At 44.1% G+C, this 26846-nt stretch overlaps 1 protein-coding gene across 6 annotated transcripts in view; it reads left to right on the forward strand.

The window, feature by feature from the left end:
- Positions 1–26846, forward strand: part of LOC119962662 (WD repeat-containing protein 7) — an 869538-nt gene that overhangs the window by 127942 nt on the left and 714750 nt on the right. For all 6 annotated transcript variants that reach the window (XM_038790561.1, XM_038790562.1, XM_038790559.1 and 3 more), the window contains 2 exons: positions 24003–24150; positions 25172–25420. In XM_038790561.1, coding sequence (XP_038646489.1) covers positions 24003–24150; positions 25172–25420 — 397 coding nt within the window. The remainder of the gene's footprint in view (positions 1–24002; positions 24151–25171; positions 25421–26846) is intronic.

The following is a 26846-nucleotide window of genomic DNA, read 5'->3' on the forward strand; positions in this document are numbered from 1 at the left end:
TCTCTCTCTCTCCTCTCTCGCCCCCCCCTCTCTCTCTCTCGCCCCCTCTCTCTCTCTCTCTCGCCCCCCTCTCTCTCTCTCTCCTCCCCCCCTCTCTCTCTCCGCCCCCCTCTCTCTCTCTCTCTCCCTCCTCTCTCTCGCCTCTCTCTCTCTCTCTCTCCCCCTCTCTCGCCCCCTCTCTCCCTCTCTCTCCCTCTCTCTCTCTCGCCCCCTCCTCCTCTCTCCTCTCTCTCTCTCCCTCCCCCCTCTCTCTCTCTCTCTCCCTCTCCTCTCTCCCCCCATCACTCTCTCTCTCTCTCTCCCTCCCCCCGCCCCTCCCTCTCGCCCCCCCCTCTCTCTCTCCTCCTCTCTCCTCCCTCTCTCTCTCTCTCGCCCCTCCCCTCTCCTCTCCCTCTCTCTCTCTCTCTCGCGCCCCTCTCTCTCTCCTCCTCCGCCCCCCTCTCTCTCTCTCGCCCCCTCTCTCTCTCTCTCGCCCCCTCTCTCCTCTCTCGCCCCCTCTCTCTCTCTCGCCCCTCTCTCTCTCTCTCTCGCCCCCTCTCTCTCTCTCGCCCCCTCTCTCTCTCTCGCCCCCTCTCTCTCTCTCGCCCCCCTCTCTCTCTCTCGCCCCCTCTCTCTCTCGCGCCCCCCCCTCTCTCGCGCCCCCCCCCCTCTCTCTGTCGCCCCCCCCTCTCTCTCGCGGCCCCCCCCCTCTCTCTCGCGCCCCCCCCCCCCCTCTCTCGTTCCAAACTCACTGGCTCTCTGCCTTTCTGAGCACCACCCAGCAATTACCTCATCTCCCCAAGCTGGAAAACACATGATCCCGGCAGGCTGCAAAAGCCCAGTGACTTCCCCAGTCGAAACACAGTCCATTAGCCTCGACTGAAAAATCCGCTCTCATCAATTTCACCTGCTATTCCCCAGAAGCAAATCAAAACCCTTTTTAAACCCAATACCACTGCAGCCACACACTATAAGCTCCGACTTTTAACGTTTGTTCCAATATTTAGAAGTCAATATTTCAAACATCTTGCAATCACCACAGAATGACTTAACTCTCTGCACTCCAGTTACTCCATTCCGATTCAGCCGGGGTGCGTTTCTCTACTCGTGTCTCACCTAGCCTCATTGAGAAAGGTTGAGCGAAACTGTGGCTTTGAAATCCCAGCGAATGTGAGTTTGTCCAGAGAGGCAATCCGCTGGAGAGTCCCACTCTGAGAAAGTTACGGGCCGTCAATGTACCATAAATGTTGGGAACACAGATTTTAGTGAGAGGCAGGAACTGAAGGAAATCAGTATTAGTAGGAAAATGGTGTTTGGGGAAATTGATGGAATTAAAGGCTGATTAATCACAAGGGCGAACCCTTGCCAGAATACTAAGCTCCGGGCATGCCCAAAACATGTGGACATGGTTTGCAGGGCTGCCCTTGCACCTCATACAACTGTTTTCTACCCCAAAAAACTTGCTCATTCTCGCTGCATTCATGTGTGCCTGGTGGACCACCTTAAATTGAATTAGACTGAACCTGGCACATGAGGAGGAATTAACCCTGCCCAGGACCTCTGCCCACAGACCCGCTTCCAACTCCTCACCTAGCTCCTCCTCCCACTTGCCCTTGAGCTCCTCCACCGGGGGTTTCCTCCGCCTCCTGTAGTTCCTGGTAGATATCCGACACCTTCCCCTCCCCCACCCAGATGCCGGAGACCACCCTGTCCTGTATCCTCAGTGGCGGCAGCGTCGGAAAGGTCACCACCTGTTTTTTCAGGAAGACTTGTACTCGCAGATATTTAAAGGCGTTTCCTGGCGGCAGATTAAATTTGTCCTTTTGCGCCTTCAAACTGGGAAAACTTCCGCCTATGAACAGATCTCCTATCCTTCTGATGCCTTCCCTCTGCCAGCTCTGGAACCCACCATCCATCCTACCTGTGACAAACCTGTGATTGTTGCATATCGGGGTCCAGACCGACGCTCCCTCCACCTTCTTGTACCTCCCCCACTGTCCCCAGATCCGCAGTGGCGCCGCCACCACCGGAACTGTGGAGTAACGGGTCGGCGAGAACGGCAAAGGAGCCGTTATCAAAGTTCCCAGACTAGTACCTTTATATGATGCTGCCTCCAGTTGCTACCCTCTCCTCCCATCGCCCACCTCCTGATCATAGCTATATTGGCCGCCCAGTAGTAGTTGTGAAAGTTCGGCAGCGCCAACCGCCCCACCCCGACTGCGCTCCCAATGGAGGGCAAGGGGTTGGCCATACCGTTTCAATGGTCGATGGAGCAGCTGGTAGACTTCAATGTGAAGTTCAGCCAGATGAGAAAGGAGTCTCTGGAGGATCTGGCGAAGATGGTGGACCCGTTTAAGGTGGGATCAACCGTGTGGAACTGAGGCTGGAGACTCAAGCCAGGCGATCGAGAAGGTGGAGGAGGTGGTGGGGGAGCACGAGGAGCAGTTTACTTTGTTGGCAGCCGAAATAGGGGCGTTGATACCCAGAAGTGGTTTGAACAGCACGGTAGCACAGTGGCTAGCATAATTGCTTCACAGCTCCAGTGTCCCAGGCTTCCCAGTCGAGCCGGCTTCCACATTGCTGGAGGAGGTGCTGACGACAAGGGGACTAGAGAAGGGGATGGTGTGGCGGTTTATGGGGCTATTTTGGAGGAGGAGACGGCGCTGCTGGAAGGGATCAAGGAAAAGTGGGAGGAAGAGTTGGGAGAGGGTATGGAGGAGGGGTTCTGGTGTGAGGTGCTCTGGAGGGTGAACGGCTCCACCTTGTGTACGAGATTGGGGCTCATAAAGCGAAGATGAGCTGGCTCTTTGAGGGGGTAGAAGATGTGCGTGAACGATCCGTGGGCGTCCCCGCAAACCATGTTCATATGTTTTGGTCCTGTCCAAAACTGGAGGATCACTGGAAGGAGGTTTTTAGATAATCTCTAAAATGTTGTACGTGAAACTGGACCCGCCGGGATTGGGAACGGGCGTGGAGGCAGATGTTGGCGCCTCCGCCTCATTGATTGCCCGAACGCAGATCCTGTTAGCGTGGAGATCAACCTCTCCACCCTGTGCCCTGGCGTGGCGAGGGTCCTGCTGGAATTCTTGACGCTTGGAAAGTCACATTTGAACTGAAGGGAAGGATGGAGGGGTTCTACAATTCATGGGTGTTATTCATTATGCACTTTTGAGAATTGGATTACATCGAACATTATTGGGGGATGGGGCTGGGGGGAGAGAGACTGAGAGTTTTAATGGTGACTATGGGTGATTCCTGATTCCTTTTTGTCATTTGTTTATGTTAACATGCGGGCTAATGTTTGAGGTTTTGGTGGGAGCATGGGAGCGTTGTTATTCATATGGGGATTGACATAACATTTGTTTCTGATTATTGCTTATTGTTGGGTGTAAGTTTTGGACAAATTGTGAAAAAGGAGAATGAAAATATTTTATAAAAAACACATAATTCTTACCGGGCTCAGCAGGTAGATGCAAGAAGGATGTTTTCTCTGGATAGTATATCTAAAATCAGGGGGTGCAGTCTCAGAATAAGGGGTAGGTCATTTAGGACTGACATGAGGAATTTCTTCACTCGGAGGGTTAGGAATCTTTGGCATTCTCTGCCCCACAGGACTCTGGTGTTTGAGTTATTGGCTTTGTTCAAGGCTGATATCGATAGGTTTCTACATGTTAAAAACGTTGAAGGTGATAGTGCAGGAAAATGGTGTTGAGAATAGAAGATCAGCCATGATCACCATGAGTGGTGGTGTAGGCTCGAAGGGCTGAATGGCCTACTCTTGCTCCTGTTATATTCTGAAATATCATATGTTACAGTTGCACTACGAGGCACAGTCACTGGCTGATGGGAATAAAATCTATTTGTGCACAGATTGATGAAAATCTGTGTTTAAATGATTCTGGTAACCATGCTCTGGTTTGACACATCTATGTATTCACAATTCGTGCCTCCAAAGTATTTGATGTCAAGATACAGTGATATGCCAATACATACAATATGGAAGTCCCTCAATAATGAGACTCTCCTTTTTCAGTCTATCTTCTCTCATTTGGATGATTTTACTTAGCTACTTTGCTAATTAAAATATGTCAACAGAAACCTAGATTCTGAAGAGTTTTCCTTGGTTGAATGTGGGTTTTTAGTTTTGCAATAAGGACAAGAGCCCTGATTTGACCTTGCTAATCCAAGCAAAATAATGCTAGTTGAATAAATATTGCTGATGAATATTAATTGTAAAATGCAGAAGTCTCGAATATTTTAAATTGTCTAGTAAAGCTGAAATTGGCTTATTGTCCAAGAAGAACCACTGATTTAATTTTTAAAAAGTTCTTGATTTCACTTTATCTGTATGTTGCTGCACTTCATCTTATATTGCTTGCTTGCTCTTGGGAGAGGAAAACAATTAGAATCTTCCTGAAGCGAAAGGTTCCAGATTAATCAGAAAATAAAATAGAACGAGGAAATTAAACTTTGCCTTTTTACTCCAATGTAAATTTGCTGAGAGACAAATTTTAAATTTAGAGTACCCAAATTGTTTTTCCAATTGGGGGCAATTTTAGCGTGGCCTACCCACCTACCCTGCACGTCTTTTGGGTTGTGGGGCCGAAACCGACGCAAACACGGGGAGAATGTGCAAACTCCACACGAACTGTGACCCAGAGCTGGGATCGAACCTGGGACTTTGGTGCTGTGAGACAGCAATGCTAACCACTGCTGCCCTACATTTCTAATGGTGAATTGTTTATCGCAGTGGATTCCTGAGAGCTGCACAATTTCATGGCAGGGAGCTTACAGAGACTGTTGTCCTTGTGTGGTCAGAATTCTGTACATTTAGTTTGCATTAGTGCTGACATTAGATTTCCAATACTGTATATAGGGTCGAGGACAGGAGTTGCCTTGGAAATCCATTCAGCATTATATAAGTTCATAGAAAAAAATAGAACTGAAAAAATTTAAATAATACATATATGGGTGAAAGTGTTTTGATTTTATCTTCTTACAAATAATTATGTATCTTCTATGCTAGGGTACTATTATGAGTGGAACTTCGACCCTAATTATAACAATTGCAGTGAAACCACATCTCCCAAACTCTTCCAACACCACTTCCTCTGGATGTCCCTTAGAATGCACTCTCAAATTCCCCGCTGCCATGTTTTTCATCCTCCATAACACCAATTTTTGAAGCTCTCAGCCATGTCCTCACAGTTTCCCTTGTCCACAGCAAAACCTTCATAATTGACCATCCTTCTCATTCTCCCGCATAACTTCATTGAAGTCTACTTGTGACAAAAAGCAATTATTATTATTTATTATTATTATATGGAAAATGAAAATGAAATGAAAATCACTTATTGCCACGAGTAGGCTTCAATGAAGTTACTGTGAAATGCCACTAGTTGCCACATTCTGGCACCTGTTCGGGGAGGCTGGTACGGGAATTGAACAGTGCTGCTGGCCTGCCTTGGTCTGCTTTAAAAGCAAGCGATTTAGCCCAGTGTGCTAAACCAGCCCCAAAATGAAAATTGCTTATTGTCACAAGTAGGCTTCAAATCAAATTACTGTGAAAAGCCCCGAGTCACCACATTCCGGCAACTGTTTGGGGAGGCGGTACGGGAATTGAACCCGCGCTGCTGAACTTGTTCTGCATTACAAGCTAGCTGTTTAGCCCACTGTGCTGAACCATCCCCGAGGTAGCTAGGTTATGCATCCAATAAGAGTTCTGACTCAAATTGCGTTCAAGTTCAGAAGGCCGCACTTTTACTCTGCCAAAACTAGATGCAATTTTAAGATTACCTTGCAGTCGCACATGACTTGATTATTTTTTTAACCAATAAAAATCTTTGAAAACTCCTCTCTCTCAATCATGTTTTTTATGATATCCAGGTCTACATTTCCATCACCTCTCTTGATCCCTGCACTACTTCTGTGCCGCCACACTGTTAAGGAATGGGTTAAGGAACATTCCAATTTGATGTCTCATTGATCCAATAATTGGCACTGATATGGAAAGAGGCTACAGCTGGCCTTGGGTGCATGTGATGTGACGATAGAGTTTGGTGCTGTGTGTTCAAAGGAAAACTAAAGGTGTTTGGGAAAAGGAGCAGAACTCTTGACTCTTTATTCAACAGCAGCCAGAGGCTAACATTGGTAGCAGAGGATAGTTGCTGTGTAAATGTTGAGGGTTGAAAGATACTTTGCAGGAAAAAAACCCAAAATTTTTCATCAACCAAGGAGTGAATGAGAAGGAAAAAAGAAATATGTCTGAACCTAGGATAAAGATGATCGGATATGACTATCCACCATTATTTTCTGAAAGGGGATCGTACGACTAATGGAGAAGTGCAGTCATTATGTGGACTAAGGGACACACTTGTGTGCCTTGGGAAAGAGGAAACCAGTATAGCATTGGCTCTTTCTCGACCTTATGAGAGTAAAATCCAAAGCATAGCGTTTTCTGAACAGGAATTGGAAGAGTTAGACTCAGAAGAAGGTCTGGAGACTATTATAGTTTATGGATAAGATTTATCAAAAGGATGACTTGTTACGTGTGTATGAAGCCTGGTCAGAATTCGATAAATTCCAGAAAACAGAGGATATCTCTATTGAGGACTTCATAATCAAATTTAGCAGACTATGCAAAAGGCTGCACAAGCACCGTCTGGAAATTCCAGGCTCCTGGATGGACTCCTGGTTTTGACAGGAGTTTAGTTTGAGGATAATGATACCTTATTCGATCAGATGATAGAGGGCTTAAAGAAGTTCCTGGGGAAACATTCAATTCCTATGGCTCTCATGTCACAAATGGGCCAGTCAGCAATAAAGCAGACTATGGAAGATACACTACTGACAGGATGGAGAGATCGTACGGCTACAAACAGGTTACGAGAATATGGAAGGAGATCGGGACCAGGAAATTATTATTTTTTAAAAAATAATTTTTATTGGAATTTTTTACAGAAAATATAAAAATATAACAAGTATAGCAACAAGCAGTAATATGCAACTAACAGCCCCATAACACCCACAATTCCCCCCATACCGTAACATCACATGTATCACACTCCCCCCACCCCCCCCCCCCAACAAGAGAACTTAACCATAAATTAAAATTAATTAAATCAAATTTAAATAAAATAAGAAAAAAAATTAACCAACGTCCTCCCCCTCACCCGCCCCGCGGGGGTTGCTGCTGCTACTGTCCCAGTACCCTATCGTTGAGCCAGAAAGTCGAGGAAAGGTTGCCACCGTTTAAAGAACCCTTGCACCAATCCTCTCGGGGCGAATTTAACCTTCTCAAGCTTAATGAAGCCCGCCATGTCATTGATCCAGGGCTCCACGCTTGGGGGCCTCGTGTCCTTCCACTGTAGCAAAATCCTTCGCCGGGCTACTAGGGACGCAAAGGCCAGCACACCGGCCTCTTTCGCCTCCTGCACCCCCGGCTCTACCCCAACCCCAAAGATCGCGAGTCCCCATCCTGGCTTGACCCTGGATCCCACCGTCCTCGCCACCCCCTTCCAGAACTCCTCCAATGCCGGGCATGCCCAGAACATATGGGCGTGGTTCGCTGGACTCCCCGAGCACCTGGCACACCTATCTTCACCCCCAAAGAACCTACTCATCCTCGTCCCAGTCATGTGGGCCCTATGCAGCACCTTGAATTGGATGAGGCTAAGCCGCGCACACGAGGAGGAAGAATTTACCCTCTCCAGGGCATCAGCCGATGTCCCGTCTTCGATCTGTTCCCCCAGTTCCCCCTCCCACTTCGTTTTCAGCTCCTCTACTGACGCCTCTTCCACCTCCTGCATAAGCTTGTAGATATCGGATATCTTCCCCTCCCCGACCCAGACCCCCGAGAGCACCCTGTCACTCACCCCCCTCGCGGGGAGCGCAGGGAATCCCTCCACCTGCCGTCTCGCAAATGCCTTTACCTGCAGATATCTAAACATGTTTCCCGGCGGGAGCCCAAATTTCTCCTCCAACTCCCCCAGGCTCGCAAACCTTCCGTCGATAAACAGGTCCCTCAGCTGTCTAATGCCCGCTCTATACCATCCCCGAAATCCCCCATCCATGTTCCCCGGGACGAACCTATGGTTCCCCCTTAACGGAGCCTCCATTGAGCACCCCACTTCTCCCCTATGTCGCCTCCACTGCCCCCAAATCTTGAGGGTAGCCGCCACCACCGGACTCGTGGTATACCTCGTGGGTGGGAGCGGCCACGGCGCCGTTACCAGGGCCCCCAGGCTTGTATCCCCACAGGACGCTCTCTCCATCCGTTTCCATGCTGCCCCCTCCCCCTCCATCACCCACTTACGCACCATCGACACATTGGCCGCCCAATAATACCCCGAGAGGTTGGGCAACGCCAGCCCCTCCCATCTCTACTCCGCTCCAAGAAGACCCTCTTCACCCTTGGGGTGCCATGCGCCCAAACAAATCCCATGATGCTGCTGGTCACCCTTTTAAAAAAGGCCCTAGGGATAAAGATGGGCAAGCACACGAAGAGGAACAAGAACCTCGGGAGAACCATCATTTTGACGGATTGCACTCTGCCCGCCAGCGATAGCGGCACCATGTCCCACCTTTTAAATTCCTCCTCCATCTGTTCCACTAGTCTGGTGAAGTTAAGCTTGTGAAGTTAAGCTTATGAAGAGCCCCCCAACTCCTGGCCACCTGCACCCCCAGGTACCTGAAACTCTTCACTGCCCTCCTGAAGGGGAGCCTCCCAATTCCCTCCTCCTGATCTCCCGGGTGCACTACAAATACCTCGCTCTTTCCTAAGTTCAGCTTATAGCCCGAGAAGCCTCCAAATTCCGCTAACAGCTCCATCACCCCCGGCATTCCTCCCTCTGGGTCCGCCACATATAACAGCAGGTCGTCCGCATACAGCGATACCCGGTGCTCCTCCCCACCCCGCACCAGACCCCTCCACTTCCCTGACTCCCTCAACGACATGGCCAGCGGTTCAATCGCCAGTGCAAAGAGCAGGGGGGACAGGGGACACCCCTGCCTGGTCCCACGATAAAGCCTAAAATACTCCGATCTCCTTCCATTTGTGACTACACTCGCCATCGGCGCCGCGTAAAGTAGCCTCACCCATTTGATGAACATTTGTGACTACACTCGCCATCGGCGCCGGGGACCAGGAAATTATGAGGACAGAAATTAATTTAAAACTTAGAATAGAAGGAGGGACATGGAGAATGGGAATAGGAAAATGAACCCCAGAAATGCCCAGGGTATGATAAATTGATATTTTTGGTGTGACTCTCAATACCATTATGCTCTCAACTGTCCAACACGTTATAATAGTTTGAAACTACACATGACATGGAAGAGGAAAAGGATAGTGACCAGAAAGAAGGCATTTTCCTGTCAACAAGCCATTTTACTCCAGTAATGAGGGTGTTGGTTGCAGAATCCTTCAATTGTGCTGTATTATGGGCAGCACGGAGGCCTAGTGGTTAGCACAACCGCCTCACGGCGCTGAGGTCCCAGGTTCGATCCCGGCTCTGGGTCACTGTCCGTGCGGAGTTTGCACATTCTCCCCGTGTCTGCATGGGTTTCGCCCCCACAACCCAAAAATGTGCAGAGTAGGTGGATTGGCCACGCTAAATTGCCCCTTAATTGGAAAAAATAATTGGGTAATCTAAATTTTAAAAAAAATAAAAAAAATTGTACTGTATTGGACAGTGCCTGCACATCTAATGTGTGTGGAATTGACTGGTTAAAATGTTACCTGGACACTCTGAATGCTGAAAATCGTAATAAGATTAAGGAATTTGAAAGTTCCACAAATGTCAGGTTTGGGGATGATAATACTCTGAAATCGCTGTAAAGAGTGGCGATTCCTTCAGTATTGCCATAGTGAATCATTTCATTAGCATGGATGTTGTATCAAGTGAGATACATTTGCTTCTGAGCAGGCCGTCGATGAAGAATGCATACATGAAACTGGATATGAAACAGGATAAGGCAGCAGTTTTTGCAAAGACGGTGGCCTTACAATTTACACAGCCGGGACACTATTGTATTCCATTACTGACAAATAATATTTCAGGTGCAGTTATTAAGGATGTGTTATTGGCAGCTGGAAATGGGACTTTAGCTGATTAAAAAGCGTGTTGTATTAAAACTGCGTAGGCAATTTGCGCATCCGTCCCCTTGGCAGCTGAAAAAAGGATGCAGGGGTAAGGGATGAAGACAATACAAAGCTGTTAAAGCAGGTTAGTGATCGCTGTGAGGTTTGTAGGAAGTACAGAAGGACACCATCATGATTGATAGTAATCCTACCTTTGGCCAAGGATTTTAATGACATTGTGGCCATGAACCTCTGGGATAAAGTTAACAATATATTTATTTAGCATTTTGTAGATTTAGCAACCAGATTTAGTCAATCAACCATTGTACAAAGTAAAGAGTGTAATCCTGGATCAGATCATGGAAAAATGGATAGGGACAGGAATGGGCTCACTGGCAAAATTCCTTCTAGACACCGGGGGAGAATTTGTTAATGATGAGTTTGGAGATGTGTGAAAACCTAAATATCACAGTTATGAATACGGCTGCGGAAAGCTCATTTAGTAATGGTATGTGTGTGAAAGAAACCATGCAGTAATAGATGACGTGCTCCGTAAAATTTTGGCAGATAGACCAAATTGCAAGTTAAATTCAGCCTCAGCATGGGCGGTATTTTTATGATGCATGTTGATGATTTTTTGTGGGATGGGACTAGTGATTTTGAAGCTATTGTAATCTCTGGGTTGATGAAAGAATTTGGGTTGGAAGTCAGGCTTCCGGTGCATTTAAATATATTGGACTGGAAAACGGACAGACTAAGTTAGGGGCAACTTTACATCAACAATCTTATTTTGAGAGCTTCAGCCCAATAGCAGTTAGTCGTAGCCGGGTTTCACAAAAAGACACAGTGGTTTCAAAGATGGAAAAAGAGCAATTGCGAAGTTTAATTGGGCAACTGAATTGGTTAGGTAGACAGACTAGACCGGATGTTAGTTTTGATGTCTTAGAGTTGAGTACAAAAATGAATGACCCTAAAGTGGAAGACATAATGAAGGCAAATAAAGCGTTGGTCAAACTAAAAATGGAGGAGTGTGTTTTGAGGTTCCCGTTTTTAGGTGATCTTAGGCACTTGAAACTTATCGTTTATAGTGATGTGTCCTATGCAAATTTATGTGATGGGGTTTCAAGCGCAGAAGGTTTTATAATTTTCCTTATAGGGATCAATGGTAAATGTTGCCCTCTTGTGTGGGAAATAAAGAAAATAAGGAGAGTGGTCAAAAGCACTTTGGCTGCTGAGACTTTAAGCCTTGTACAGACGGTGGATATGGCCTTTTATATATCACTGATATTGACAGACATTTTGGGATTAGGGGATTTGGGTAACATACCCATTGAGTGTCACATTACCAATAAATCCCTGTGGGAAAATGTGCACTCTACAAAAAGTATCAATGAGAAAAGGCTGAGGATAGACATCTCAAGTTTGAAGCAGATGTTGGACAGAGGGGAGATAGCAAAAATTAAATGGGTCGACAGTAGCTATCAATTATCTGACTTTAACGAAAAGAGGGGCTAGTTCACAGAAACTTTTGGATATTGTTAATAAAGGGCGCCTGTTTCTGTGACTGTTTCTTTTGGTTTTTTTCTTCCAAAAAAAAATGTTTTTAAAAGAGGGGGAAAATTGCGTGTTTTTGAGTTTCTTGTAATTTTGTTTTCACCAAATTATTATTTTTTCTCCAAGGAAGGGGAGACTGTTGAGGAATAGGTTAAGAAACATTCCAATTAGATATCTCATTGATTCAATAATTAGCACTGATATGTAAAGAGGCTACAGCTGACCTTGGGAGCATGTGATGTGACCATAGTTTGGTACTGAGTGTGTTCAAAGGAAAAATAAAGGTGTTTGGGAAAAGGAGCAGAACTCTTGACTCTTTACTCAACAGCAGCCAGAGACTGCTTGACTATCATCAAACCTTGGATGATTTGTAACTTCCTCCAGATAAATCAACTCTTGAGTGGAACCCATCCCACACCGCCTCCATTGCAGAGATTGTCAATTTCTCAGCAACATTTTCTATCTCCACTCCTATCTAAGCTCATCTACCACTTCATCTGTGCCTTTTGCATCTCCAGACTCTGGTTTCCAGAACCCTCTCCTTGTTGACTGATGTTATGTAACACATCGCTCCAGGTTCCTGTTGCTCCTTATCTGTAATCCCTGTAGTTTTGACCGAGTTAAGAGAAGGAACATACTTCTCACCTGTCGTAATAACGATACCACACTTTTCCATTTTTTTGTATCGTTTGTTACAGACACCTGGTCAGATCCCAACCGTGGCTAAGAAACTGGACTAGAGCTGAAACCTTTTTTTGACTTTTCAGACTGTGCAGAAAGATGGATTCGCTCCAGGAGTGATTATTTTTACAAACAAGACTTCATTCAAACAAAAGAAAAACAATATTCAAACCTAAAACGAAGAGCTTACATGTATCTTTTGACCCTAACACATGGTCCCATTAAGTAGCAGGTAACATGACATACAGCTTTATGCTCCACTTGGACAGAGGGCAAACTTGATACTTTAACAGTAAGAAGTCTTACAACACCAGGTTAAAATCCAACAGGTTTGTTTCAAACACTAGCTTCCGGAGCACTGCTCCTTCCTCAGGTGCTCCGAAAGCTAGTGTTTGAAACAAACCTGTTGGACTTTAACCTGGTGTTGTAAGACTTCTTACTGTGCTCACCCCAGTCCAACGCCGGCATCTCCACATCATTGATACTTGTATTCACAGAATTTGTTCCTGCTGGTAGTGAAGCTTTTTTAGACCCCTTTCCGAAAGCCCCCTCTTGATGACAACATCTCATGACCTCTCTCGTCACTTTCCAAAACATTCTCTCCCCCACTTGTTCGAACAGGTTTATTTTCTCTCTCTGAGCTCTGCCCAGTCCCTGAAATAATGGTTCTGCCCCTGGTGTCCAGACGTTCAAACAAAATCATTTTATTGGCATTTTCAAAATGATATACATTGTCGTTCATTTTCATTTATTGTACAGTAACAAAGGTTCCTTCTTTAGGTTTCTCTATTTACAGTGTGTTGTCGTCTGGCTGGCTCAGCCTACAATCCCCCCCCCCCCCCCCCTTTCCCAGCTCTTCTCTCCTTGACCCCCCCTTCCCTGCTTTTTCACTACTGTTCCCCATTTTGTCTTGCTGGGGTTTGCTACCTCACCTTGCCCCCCACCCACACTCCCTGGTCCTCCCTCGCTTTCCTCTTTCTATCCTGTCCTGGCTATTTCCCCCTGGCTACTGGATATTTATTTATTGATGTGTTGGCCATTTCGGTCAGTCTGAGTTGCTGCCGTAGTTGGTTCCACATCTGGAGGGTGGCTACCACCACTGGGATGTTGGAGTGTTTCTTGGGCGGGGATGGGAGTGCCGCCGTGGCGAGGGCCCGAAGCGAGGTCCCCTTGCAGGAGGCCTCCTACGCAGCACCCACTTGACTTCTGGCTCTTTATCCATTGCATCACTCTTTCCGCTGTCGCTGCCCAGTGGTAGAATTGTAGGTTTGGGAGGAGCAAGTCACCATGTAGAGCGAGACTGTGCTCTCTGCCTCCTCTTTGGATCCCCATCCAGTTCTTTGCTGTCCTGAGAGCGATCGCTAATGGTTCAGTCGCTAGGGCAAACAGCAGCAGTGACAGCGGGCATCCCTGCCTGGTGCCCCTGTGTAGTTGGAAGTACTGGGTGCAGGTACTTCCACCTTACTCTTGTCGAAGGCCTTTTCTGCGTCCAGAGAGACGATCACCTCAGGTGCTCTGTCTCTGGATGGGGTCATGATCACGTTCAGCAGGCGCCTGATGTTCAATGTTAGCTGTCTACTTTTGACAAAGCCTGTTTAATCCTCTGCGACCACCTCCGGTATGCAATCTTCTAGACTTTTGGCTAGCACCTTGGCCAATATTTTGGCGTCTACATTCAGTAGCGAGATGGGTTTGTATGAACCACATTCAGTCGGGTTTTTGTCTGTCTTTTAAAAAAAATTTAGTGCACCCAATAATTTTTTTTCCAATTAAGGGGCAATTTAGAGTGGCCAATCCACCTAACCTGCACATCTTTATGTTGTGCCGGTGAAACCCATGCAGATACGGGGAGAATGTGCAAACTCCACACGGACAGTGACCCAGGGCCGGGATTCGAACCCGGGTCCTCAGTGCCGTAGGGGGTCTTTGTCTTTTTTGGGTATTAGCAAGCTTGTGGCTTGTGCGAGCGTAGCTGGCAGCGTGCCCCTCACCAGCGAGTCTGTGCGCATCTCCTGCAGGTGTGTGGCCAGTGTTGTCGTGACTGTTTTGTAGAAGTCCATTGGGAACCCGTCTGGTTCCGGCGTCTTCCCCGTCTGCATGGAGTTTATACACTCCATGATCTCTCCCAGTTTTTGTTGTGCTCCCAGGCCCCGTTTTCTGTCCAACCCCACGACTGGCATGTCCTGTCCATCGAGGAATTGTTTCATCCCCGAGTCCTCTGGTGGGGACTCTAAGGTGTACATTCCCCTGTAAAAGTCTTCGAAGGTCTTGTTAACCTTGTCTGGGTCCGTTTCTAGCGTGCCTCTGTTGTCCCTAATTTACGCAATCTCTCTGGTGGCCACCTGCTTTCTCAGCTAGTGCGCCAGCAGGCTGGCTTTGTTCCGTATAGGGTCCCCCATGCCTGGTGGAGTTGGTGCACTGCTTTCCTCATGGAGAGCAGGTCAAAGTTAATTTGTAGCTTTTTCCTCTCCGCCAAGAGCTCCACGGTCGGGGCCTCGTAGTATTTATGGTCCACCTCCAGTATGGAGTCGACCGTCTGCTGGCTAGCCTCTCCCTCCTCTCTATCCCTTTGCACTTTAAAGGCGATAATTCCCCCTCTAATCACAACCTTTAGCACCTCCCAGAACATGAAGGGTGAGGCCTCCCTGTTTTGGTTGTTTGTCGTGTACTCCGCTATGGCCTCTCGCTGAAGGCCTTGTGGGCCAGTAGGGCAGTATCCAACCTCCATGTGCTACGTTGGGTACTGTCTGTCTCCAACCTAACATCCATGCAATGTGGAGCGTGGTCGGAGATTACGATTGCGGAGTACTCTGCCTTGACCAGCCCTGGGAGCACCGGTTTGGGTGTCCAGACTTGAACGCACCATTGATATCTGGGCTTTTGATTGTCCGCTCCCGTTTACACAAAAGAACAGGACCATTATATGCAATTAACCTCCAATTTACAGACAAAAGAAGCCATCAGACTTTATAATGGGCAACAGCTGGTCCGATCAGAGTGTCTTGGAGGACAATGGGTCTCGAGTGAATTGCCCCGGCTGATCAGGGCCATCTTGTTTATTCCTATTAACAAATTTAAGTCTGAATGGGACAATGTAACTCGGGCCAGGCGTGTGCGTATATATCTGACTCAGTGCCAGCTGTTTCATCCTCAGTCTGTTAACCCCTAAATTGCCCACTATACCTTCGATCCCATTTCCAGATCCAGTTTCCTAACATTTCCCTATTGTAGCACTTCTTGTAATTGACGGTGCAAAGTCATCGACAAATACTTCATGTGAAGCCTAGGATCTTGTACAAGTTCAATATTCTTTCATTGTACTCTAAAGCTGGAGATAAAAATCGCAGATCTCTTAACAAGCAGAGGAGGCTGTGCAGCCCATCAAGTCTGCACAGGCTCTTCAAATGGACATTATGGCTTAGTGCCATTCTCCTGTGTTTTTCCCCATAGCCTTGCACATTGTTTCTATTCAAATAATCATTTAATGCCCTCTTGAATTCCTCGATTGAACCTACCTCCACTACACTTCCAGGCCATGCATTCCCAACTCGAACCGCTCGCTGTGTGAAAAAGTTACTTCTCACATCACATTTGCTTCTTTTGCAAATCACTTTTAATCTGTGTTCTCCCGTTCTCAATCCTTTTACGAATGGGAACAATTTCTCTGTATTTGCTCTGCCCAGCCCCCTCATTGTTTTGAACACATCTATCAAATCTTCTCTTCGCCTTCAAGAAGAACAGACCCAAGCTCTCCAATCTGTCCTCAGAACTGAAGTTTTTCATCTCTGGGACCATTCTTCTGCACTCTCTGCAATGCATTTACATCTTTCCTATCATATGGCATTCAGAACGGCACACAATACTCCAGCTAAGGTCCAATTGGTGCCTTGCATGAGTTCAGCATAACTTGCTTACTCTTGTCATCTGTGCCTTTATTCATAAAGCTCAGGATACCATATGCCTTATTAACTGCTCTCTCCACCTGTCCTGTTTACTTCAATTATCTATGCAAATATTCACCCAAGTCGCTCCGATCCTGCACCCTCTTAGGAATTTAACCCGTTATTTTGTATTGTCTCTTCATGTGCTTCCTACCAAAATGCATCATCTCGCACATCTTTGCATCAAACTTCATCTGCCACCTATCTATCCACTCAGCAAACATGTCTATGCTGTTTTGAAATTCTACATTGTCCTTCTCACAGTTTACAATACTTCCAAGTTACGTGTCACCGACAAAGTTTGAAGTTGTCCCCTGCACACAAGATCATTCAGGAAAAGCAAGGGTCTCAGTTCTGCCCCGTGGGGAACTCCACTCTACCTTCCTTCAGTCCGAAAAATATCTATTGACCATTGCTCTCCATTTCCTATTGCTCACCAATTTTGTATCCATGCTGCGACTGTCCCATTTATTCCAAAAAGTGGAGCACTTTTTTTTCACAATCTTACCTCCTTCATGGTATTTTTGATGATCTACATGTTTGTACACTGAGGCCCGTGTTCTTCTGCTTCATTTAAAACCGCCTCCTTCTGAGATTTATTTTATTATTCTTCCAAAATGTTTTGCATTCGACTTCTTGCAACAGTTGCATCTATCAATTATCTCTTTATGATTCTCAATAAAAGCTCATATATCTTCTTCAGTCTTTCACACTCCTCACCACAATTTAACATATCCCAGTAATTTGGTGTGATTCACAAGTTCGTATTTCCATCCATTTTAAATCAGATCATAATAATAATGTAATCTTTTATTGTCGCAAGTATGAAGTTACTGTGAAAAGTCCCTAGTCGCCACATTCCGGCGCTTGTTCGGGGAAGCCGGTGCGGGAATTGAACCCGCGCTGCTGGTCTTGTTGTGCATTGCAGACCAGCTGGCTGGCCCACTTGAGCTAAACCGGCCCATTCTAAGAATGTTTGAAAAGGGCTTTTAAATGTTTGTGACAATTGTAAAAAAGATCATCTGTCTGTATATAGTAAATAAAACCATGTGCAACATCACTTAGTAGACTTTCCATCCAGAAAAAAACCTCTCTCCACCCTTAGCTTTCTGCCCTCCAATAACTTTTTAAGATAGAATGCTACATTTAATTTGAGAGTGATTTAGTGCTTTACAAAACTAGTGCCTGAAATTTGAAGCTTACTAAGTTGATATGCAGCTTGAGTTGGCGAAGGTAGATTGGGAAACATATTGGCATGAATTGAGGTTTGGCTGACAGATTGAAAACCATTAAGAATAAATGGGTCATTTGTTGTTAATTCCAATGTATATCAGTAGTTTAGATGAGATATGTCGAGGTTTGCTGATAGTTGGGAAGTAGGCAGTGAAAAGGAAGCAATGAGGCTCTAAAAGGATTTAGAGAGGTTAAAGAAGTGGCAAGAACATGGCAGATAGAATATAATGTGGCGAAAATATGAAGTTATCAATTTTGATGTGACAAAGAGAAAACCAGATTTAAACAAAAACTGCTTGAGACCGGAAAATGCTGTTATTCAGGGGAATGTGGGTGTCCTTTGACATGAATCGCAGAATGGTAACATGCCAACAGTTAGGAAGGCAAATTGTATTATGATCAGCTTTGATCTGGAAACAGTGTAGAAAGAAAAAAATGTAGCGTATTTGAAATGTCTTGGGAGCCTGTACTTGTTTCTAAGAATGTTTGAAAAGGGCTTTTAAATGTTTGCGTCAATTGTAAAGAGATCACTTGTATTTTTCTTCGATGAAAAGAAATACTGGTCATGTGATCTGCTGACATTTGCCCTTGAAGCAGTACCAACAGAAAGGATGTTAAAATTGAAGTTGTGTGGCTAAACACGGCTGCAGTCACAGGAGAGTTATTAGCAGAGGGCTGATGGGTGAAGGTGATCAACATACTGATGCAGCCACAAAGAGAAAGCAGACAGTGGCATGAAGGGAAACATGGAGAATTATTGTGAGAAGATGCAAATCGCTGTCAGGAAGAGGTCAATTTTTCTGTTTGGCTGAAGAAGGAGACTAGAGCTCTTGGAGGTATTGTGTGAGCTGACTTGTAAAGGTATGAAACCTGCAGAGTCTTGAATAGTTCCAAGGTGCCAAAGATGTGGTTGTTTTGCCACAAGTGGTCAATTGAAAAGGAACAGTGGAAAGCTACATCATCAGGACTGTTTTTGTTTATTTATTCATGGGATGCAAATTTCACTGGCTGATCAGTGTTTATTTCCCATCCCTAATTGCCCTCAAGAAGGTGGCAGTGTGCTGTCTTCTTGAACTGCTGATGTGTTGTAGGAACACCATAGTGCTGTTAGAAGGGAGTGCTGGATTTTGACCCAGTGACAGTGAAGGAATGGTGAGATATTTCCAAGTCGGGTGGTGATGTATCTGAGAGGCGAACTTGCAGGTTGTGGTGTTCCCATTTCTAGATGATAGATGTGGAGGGTTTGGATGGTGCTGTCAAAGGAGTGTTTTAGTGAGAGCTCCAGTGTATCTGGTAGATGGTATATATTGCTGCAATAGTGCATTGGCACTCCACTCACCACCTTCAACATTCACTCCCTCCACCATCAAATGAGCTGCTTTTTGCTAAATGGTGTTGAGCTTCTTCAGCATTATTGGTGCTGCACTCATTCAGGCAAGTGGGTATTCTGTCACACTCCTGATTCGTGCCTTGCAGCTGATGGACTGGCTTTGGGGATCCAGCAGGTGGGTTACTCTGCACAGAATTACAAGCCTCTGATCTGCTCTTGTGGCATTTATGTGGCTTGTCCAGTTCCATTCCTGGTTAATGGTAACCTCCCCCCAGGATGTTAGGTTGGCACAGTGCCAGGGACCTGGATTTGATTCCAATCTTGGTGGCTGTGTGGAGTTTGGACATTCTCCTCGTGTATGTATGGGCTTCCTTCCAGGTTCTCAGCTTTCCTCCCACAGTCCAAAGTTGTATAGGTTAGGTGGGTTGGCCATGCTAAATTGCCCCCAAGTGTCCAAAGATATGTTACAGGTTTAGGTTACGGGAATAGGGTGGGGGAGTGGTATTAGGTCGGGTGCTCTTTTGGCGGGTCAGTGCAGACTTGATGGACTAAATGGCCGCCTTCTGCACTGTAGGAGTTCTATGTTGATCGTGGATGATTCAGCGATGGTAATGTTAGTGAATGCCAAAGGGCAATGATCAGATAGATCTTGATGGAGATTGTCATTACCTGCCAATTGTGTGGCATAAATGTTACTTGCCAGTTGTCAGCCAAAGCCTGTATATTGTCCAGGTCTTGCTATGTATTGACAAGGGCTGCTTCAGTATCTGAGTCACAGATAGTGCAGAACGTTGTGAAATCATCAAGGAGCATACCCATATTACGGAGGGAAGTTCATTTTATGAAGCAGCTGAAGATGGTTGGGCCTAGGAAACGACCCTGAGGAACTCCTGCAGTGATGTCCTGGGACTGAGGTGACTGATGTCAACCATCACAACCAGCTTGCTTTGTGCCAGGCATGATTGAGTTCAATCCGATTCCCGTTTACTTGATGCCAGACTTGGTGAAATGTAACCTTGCTGTAAAGGACAGTCATTCTGTCCTCACCTCTGGAGTTAATCTCTTTTGTCAATGTTTGAACAAAGATTGTAGTGAGAGTCAGTGAGCAAGCTGTTGCAGTGCAAGTGCCACTTGATAGCACGGTTGACTACCCCTTCCATCAGTTTGCTGATGATCAAGCGTAGACTGGTTGTGTGGTAATTGGCTGGTTGGATTGGTCTTGTTTTTTTGTGGACAGGCATAACTGAGCAATTTTCCACATTGCTGGTTCAATGCCAATGTTTTAGCTGTACAGGAACAGCTTGGTTAGGGGTGCAATTAGTTCTGGAGCACAATCCTTCAGTGCTATTGCTAGAATGTTAGCAGGGCCTATCGCCTTTGCAGTGTCCAGTGACTCCACATGATATGTGACTGAAGGCAATCGAATAGGTTGAATATTGGCATTTCTAATGCAGGGATCCTCAGGAAGAGGTCTAGATGGATCACTCAATCAGCACTTTAGGTCTTTCGTGGCCTGAGGGAGGGTTCATAGAAATTTGCCTTTCTAATGATAATGGTCCTCATGAAACTAAGTGAAAGCTGTTGTTTGTTGGATTCCTGACACAGCCCATGTGACTAAAGAACAGCATATTGTGCCACTGTGTGGCTTTGTTGTGTCTCATTTGTGTGGGAGCGATGTGAATGGTGGTGGTCATCAAAAACATATCGACTCTTTTAAAGCAAATTTTCAATTTTTATTTGAAGTATCATTTGCCTGTTAGTTTATGTGTAATCTGTGTTGGTTCTGATTGGTTTTAAAGTAAAAACTAGATACGGTGGACCCTTTAGCAATTTTTTATTTGGGGAAGGCATGTGATCATTTGGGTTCATGGTTTTACCGTGCAGATGGGAACAAAATGTTAACCTTCTATTTCAAGGGATTGAATGAAAGTAGGAGAGATATCGAAGTGTATTTGTACAGGGCTTTGGTGAGGCCAAACCAGTACTGTGAGTATTGTGTACAGTTTTGGATTCCTTACCAATGGAAGGAGAGCAATGAGGATTCATTGGACCCAATCCTGAGATCACTATTTCAGGAGAGGTTCAGTAGACTAAGCTATATTCCCCAGAGTTTAGAAGAGGGAGTCAGATTGAAGCATATAAAATTATTAAAGAGCTTGATAGGGTAGATGCTGGTAGGATGTCTTGCGATTGAGGCTATCATGAGGATTCCTGTGATATTCTAATTTGAGGATTCGAGTACAGGAGCAGGGATGCATGGCTGCAATTATGCAGGACCTTGGTGAGACCACACCTGAAATATTGTGTGCCATTTTAGATTTCTTGTCTTATTCTTGCTATAGAGGGAGTGCAAAGAAGGTTTACCAACTTAATTCTTGGGATGCTGGAACTGACATATGAGGAGAGATCAAGTCGGTTCGGATTATGTTTGTTGGAGTTTAGAAGAATGAGGGCGGGTTCTTATACAAACCTATAAAATTCTAACAGGACGAGACAGGGTAGACGCAGGAAGGATGTTCCCAGGGCCGGATGAGTCGAGAACAATGGGTCAACAGTCTAAGGATACAGGATAAACCATCTGGGACTGAGATAAACAAAACATTATTTACCCAGAGAATTTGCTGTCATGGAAAGCAGTTGAGACCAAAACATTGTATATTTCAAGAAGGAGTTGATATATTTCTTTGCTGAAGGATATGGGGGAAAAGTGGGAACAGGTTACTGAGTTGGACAGCCATGATACTGAATGGCGGGGTAGGCTCGAAGGGCTGAATGGCCGCCTTTCATGTGTGTCCTGCTGAGAGTCTCCATCTCAAAAGGGGTTGACTATGTAAGGCTGAGGTGAGAAATCACTTCTCAAAGGGTAATGAACCTTCAGAATTCTGTACCCTACAAGCTGTCAGTCATTGAGTATATTGAAGTCCGAGATGGACAGATTTTTGGATAGGAAGGGAATTGGGAGAGATGGGAATGGTGCTGGAAAATGCAGCTGAGGTCAAAAATCAGTCATGGTCTTATTGAATGGTGGATCGGGCTTGAGGAGCCAAATGACCAACGACTTTCTATTTTTTTAACCATTCTTATGTCTGTATTAATGCAACCACATTCTCTTAATTTCATGTGCAACTAACTTTGTCCTAAGGCTTTTACATGAAACCGTATTAAATGCTGATAAATCCTACAGATTTTGCTTAGCATATAGACGGCCTGATATTCTGTTCAGCATGCTGTGCTTTAATTGCTATCTCTACTTATTTGCATGTTTAATGCACTGTGACAATTTGAAGAGGCATCAGAATGCAAGATAGTATGCAGCAAGAAAATTGTTATTTAAGTGTTAGAACTTGGCTGAATGCCAAAGAATTAAAGGTGTTGATTTTGTATCATTGATGGCTGCTCTGTCAGAGCTAATTTCGACTTGCATCTTGCCTATGTTTGGGAATAAGTACATCTTAATATTTACATGTGTGGTGCAGCAAAAGCAATTTTTTTGCTTCAGAATGTGGAAAATTCCTCGAATGCTGTTTATTGTTCATTTAGACTTCATGAACAGTTATGTTTGCTGTGGCCAATGAAACACAACAGATTTGTTCCTATTTGTGGATTGTTTTAAATTATCAAAACTCTTGACATGTTAGAAACATCTAGTTGTTTGTCCAGAAGTCTTACTGCTGACTTTGTGATCAGTAGGGTTTTATCTATGTATTAGTATGTTGTCAAAAGGTGTTTCTACAAATTAAAATGTTCACAGCTGCACTGTAAAATTTAATTGCTTTATTGCTGCCTGCATTTGTGCCCGTTTCTGTTGAATTTAGATTTTGTTTACTTTAAGGATTTGGCCATTATTCTAGAGCCGAGATTTTTTTCTACTGCTGTTTCGCCTGTATTTGTTTACACCTGCAGCTAATTTTGCGAATTAGCAGTGTAAATTCAATTGTTTCAATTTCTCGTATTTCAATATTGGTGTTGATGACAAATGCAGGGTAATATTTTACTAATTTCCTCTAAACTACAGATCTTTTCTTGTACTTACTGCTTTGTATTTAATTGCTTACATTATTTCTTGCTGTGTTACAAGCCTTTTGTTAAGCTATCCACTTGTTCAGCTTATCTAGTTTGTCATGATCTATGTATAAGGATTGAGTATATTAAATAGTAGTTGTCATTTCTTGTGCAAAGCACTTAAGACATCCTTGTTAAGTTGGGAAAGATAATGGAGGGAATGGTCTTTCCTGCTCAGAGCCAAAAGAAATGACTTGTCCTTGCATTTTTAAAATTTCCCCCCAAAAGTGCAATGGTGGCTTCATCAGATTAGAATTTACCTGTTAAAATCAGGCGTATACCATGCACTTTTGGATATCAGTCTAAAAACACGAGCTTGCCACTAAGTTCCTTGAGAACCTTCATCAAAAGTTTTTTTTAAAGTACAATTTTTTGTACGATTATTTTAGAGTTGAGTTTTATTAGGTCTGAAGTTGGAGAAAACTATGTATTGTAAGGTTTATTAAGTAAAAACAATTATGCCACTTAAAACCCTTTTTCTGCTAAGAATTTGTTTTAAAAAAGAAAGTATGTGTCTCGGCCACAATTTAAATGTTCTACGGCAGCTAAAACCTCAACAACACTGAAGTCACAATACAGGGCAGTCCTTTTGGTCCAACGTGTCCACTTTGGTGTTTATCCTCCATGTGATTTAGTAGTTCTAATCACGTTAATCACCTTGCTCTCAAAACCCTTCAGTTTATTTTCATTCACCCACCTATCTGATCTCATCTTGATACTTGATGTAGTTTCTGCCTTGAGCACTAACCCTAGAGGTCAATTGTAAAATCTCAAAAATCTATATAAAATTCTGTTCTTTGTTGTAAATCTTTTACATTTAAACTTACTCCTGTGATTAAGGCACCTTGTGCTCACTTTACTTTAAAAATATTAAAGGTGATGAATTGGGTGACACTAACTCGAGCAATATCCCATTCACTTGTACAGAGTTATAATCAGGCCCATTGACTCCTTTTTAATGTTTTTCATGTTTCCTTCAGGTAACATTGTTTAATCAGCTTCTGGCTGTATGTATCTTTGCTTTCTTTTCATTTTGCTATGTCTGTGATTGAGCTTTTGTGAGTAATGTCTGCAGTGCAGGTTGCATGTTCATTTTTCCACTGTGTTAACTGGAACTGACCTTCATTTTGTGATATTGCAGCTTCTCATCTGCCCACCTGTCACACGGTTCTTTTATGGCCGTAGAGAACCTTTCCATAAACTGTTGATTCAGGGAGATTCATCAGGGAGACTCTTAATATGGTGTATTCCTGAAACAGTTGACTTACCTCAGAAAGGTACAATTCACGGTAAGATGCTTGCATATCTACTGCTTATAATAATTAATATAGATCTGACTATTATTTAGATCTTCAGGCTTGTTGTTTTCATATTTTACAAAAATAATTAGGACAGAAACCATTACTGGATGCTGTAGTTGTCAATGGGAATAATTCAGATCCACAAAACATTCCAAAGCTGACATGTGAAAGTTTCTGGATCATGTAATTCCTCAACTTTGTGTACACCAGAAAAATAGTTTTCAGTTTAATTTAATAGCTTGGCTTTTAGGTAACAATGTGGTTGAGGAGTATTTTCTTGACTGGTATGTATTTATTTTTCTTTTGCTCCTGGTCAAGTGTTAGTCGGCATTGTGAATATGTGATGAAGTCTGATCTTGAAATATTCATTTCCAAATTTTCTGAGTATTTTGTCCACGTCTTGGATCTGGTTTGACCAAAGTGAGTAACTATCGATTCAGGAGCTGGTATCACCAAGGAGCAAATTTCTAGACCTCTTATCACAAAAACTGAACACTGATAAATGTGGTTTCAGATTTTAACCGTGTCAGCCAAAAGGGCCAAAGACGTTTGTGTTCTCTAAATAGGGACAACTGGTACCAGAGTAAAATTAGTAATGGTGAACTAGTCCAAAATTTAAAGTCACAGTTAAACCACCGCATGCAGTTTTAGACACTTGTTAGAGAAAACAAAATTTAAGACCTAAATAGTGTCCAGTTTAGATGATTATGCCTGACCTGCCTAGTGCTTCCAGTATGCCGAAAAGCAAAATGCTACGGATACTAGAAATCTGAAATAAACAGAAGATACTGGAATACGCAAAATCTTGCAGGATCAGTGGAGAGAAAAGCAGATTTTCACAGATTTGTTTTTGTCTCTTCAATAAATGTAGATTTATTTAATCTTGAGTTTGTTGTGATGAAAATGTAGCTACTTAAAACCTTAACAAAATGAATATTTCCTTCTATCTAAGAAACCAAATTTACTGTGTCTTATACATTATATATTAAATTACAAATTGCCTTCACAGAGTTGAAAGTCACCACTTCTGCATGCTTGCAAGATACATTTGATAATCTCATTCCAAGGCCTGCTGGAATTATAGACCAGCTGAGCACACTTCCTGGCAGTGAGGAGCCTTTGAAGGTGACAGCTAGCGTTTATATTCCCTCTCATGGACGTCTGGTGTGTGGGCGTGAAGATGGCAGTATTGTTATTGTGCCAGCTACTCAGACTGCTATAGTTCAGCTACTGCAAGGAGAACACATGCTGAGACGAGGTAAAATATCATCTGTGCTCTAGCTTGAATTTCATGCTGAAATGCCATCCCTTGTAATAGATTTTTAAACCGAGACATTTGTTTTAATACATAATTTTTCAGAACTATTCGATTTCACATGATTTAGTAAGTAAACATTTGGCAACCTTACAATTGTTTAACATAAAGAACATTTTAAATTCAGAACATAATTAAGTAATATATATATTAGGTAGTACTGTACTATAAAAAGTGTGGCTTGTTGAGAGTTTCTGTTTCTTATTTCTAAAACCTTTAAAAATTAAAATATAAGTTAAACAACTAAGTGTGCTTTCAATTAATACGTAAGCCTAAGAGCTAGTTTAATCTCTGATAGTCAACTTATTTACCATTTGACTTCAGTTTGTCAATATCAGGGAACCATGATTTCTTTTAAATCTGTACTGGATTGGCCGTCGGATAGAACCGTTACAGCTCTTTGGTGAGATGTGTCTATCATATTACAGCATTTTTTACCGTTTATCCACAGCAAGCACTTAAGATTTACAAATTCAATTATTTTTTTCCAGTTAAGGGGCAATTTAGTGTGGCCAATCCACCTAACCTGCACATCTTTGGGTTGTGAGGGTGAAACCCACACAGACACGGGGAGAATGTGCAAACTCCGCACAGACAGTGACCCAGAGCCGGGATTCAAACGTGGGTCCTCAGTGCCGTAGTCCCAGTGCTAACCACTGCGCCACATACCACCCTTCAGCAAATTGTTAGTAAAATAATTTCTGCAAGGGAACGCTCCAGTCTAATTGACAGAAAAAATAAACCAAAATAACACTCATCCCAAATCACTTGAATTCTGTAAAACTGGCAATTTTAGTAAATTGGTATTACATAAATATGAGATTTACCTGTAGTATGAATGGAGGCAAAAGGAAATAGTGTAGCTGCTGGGATGCGGAGGGGGTAGGGAGGAAAAAAGGGTCAGAGGGGTGTAGATGACAGGTGGGCTTTTTATGCAATAGAACAAGCTTTAGTCTAGGTTTATAATCAGAAGTGCTGGAATGGCATTTATAGATATCTGGTCAACTTATAGACGATGCACTGATGTAGGAAACAAGGTGCCATATTTTATAGAACGGAAATGTTATGCTGTGAATTGAGAATCTCATTTGAGAATTGTGTGTGCTTACTCAATGTAAAATCAAGCACCTTTACAATTTGCTTTCTGGTACGTGTCCCCAAATCCCTACTCAATCCATCACTGCATTTCTTTTCTTCTGTAGCTGTCCCAGGCTTCAATTCTCCTGGATTTAGTTTTCAGTTGCCCTTAATGCCTGTCCTGGCATTCACCAAGAGGTCCATTGAAGCACCCATCGTTACCTCCTAAGGGCAGCAACCAGAACCTCCCCCCTCCTCTCCTCGTGAACTTACATCAGATTTGTTGACTGGG

The sequence above is a fragment of the Scyliorhinus canicula genome, chromosome 3, assembly GCF_902713615.1.
Source record: "Scyliorhinus canicula chromosome 3, sScyCan1.1, whole genome shotgun sequence".
NCBI lineage: Eukaryota > Metazoa > Chordata > Chondrichthyes > Carcharhiniformes > Scyliorhinidae > Scyliorhinus > Scyliorhinus canicula.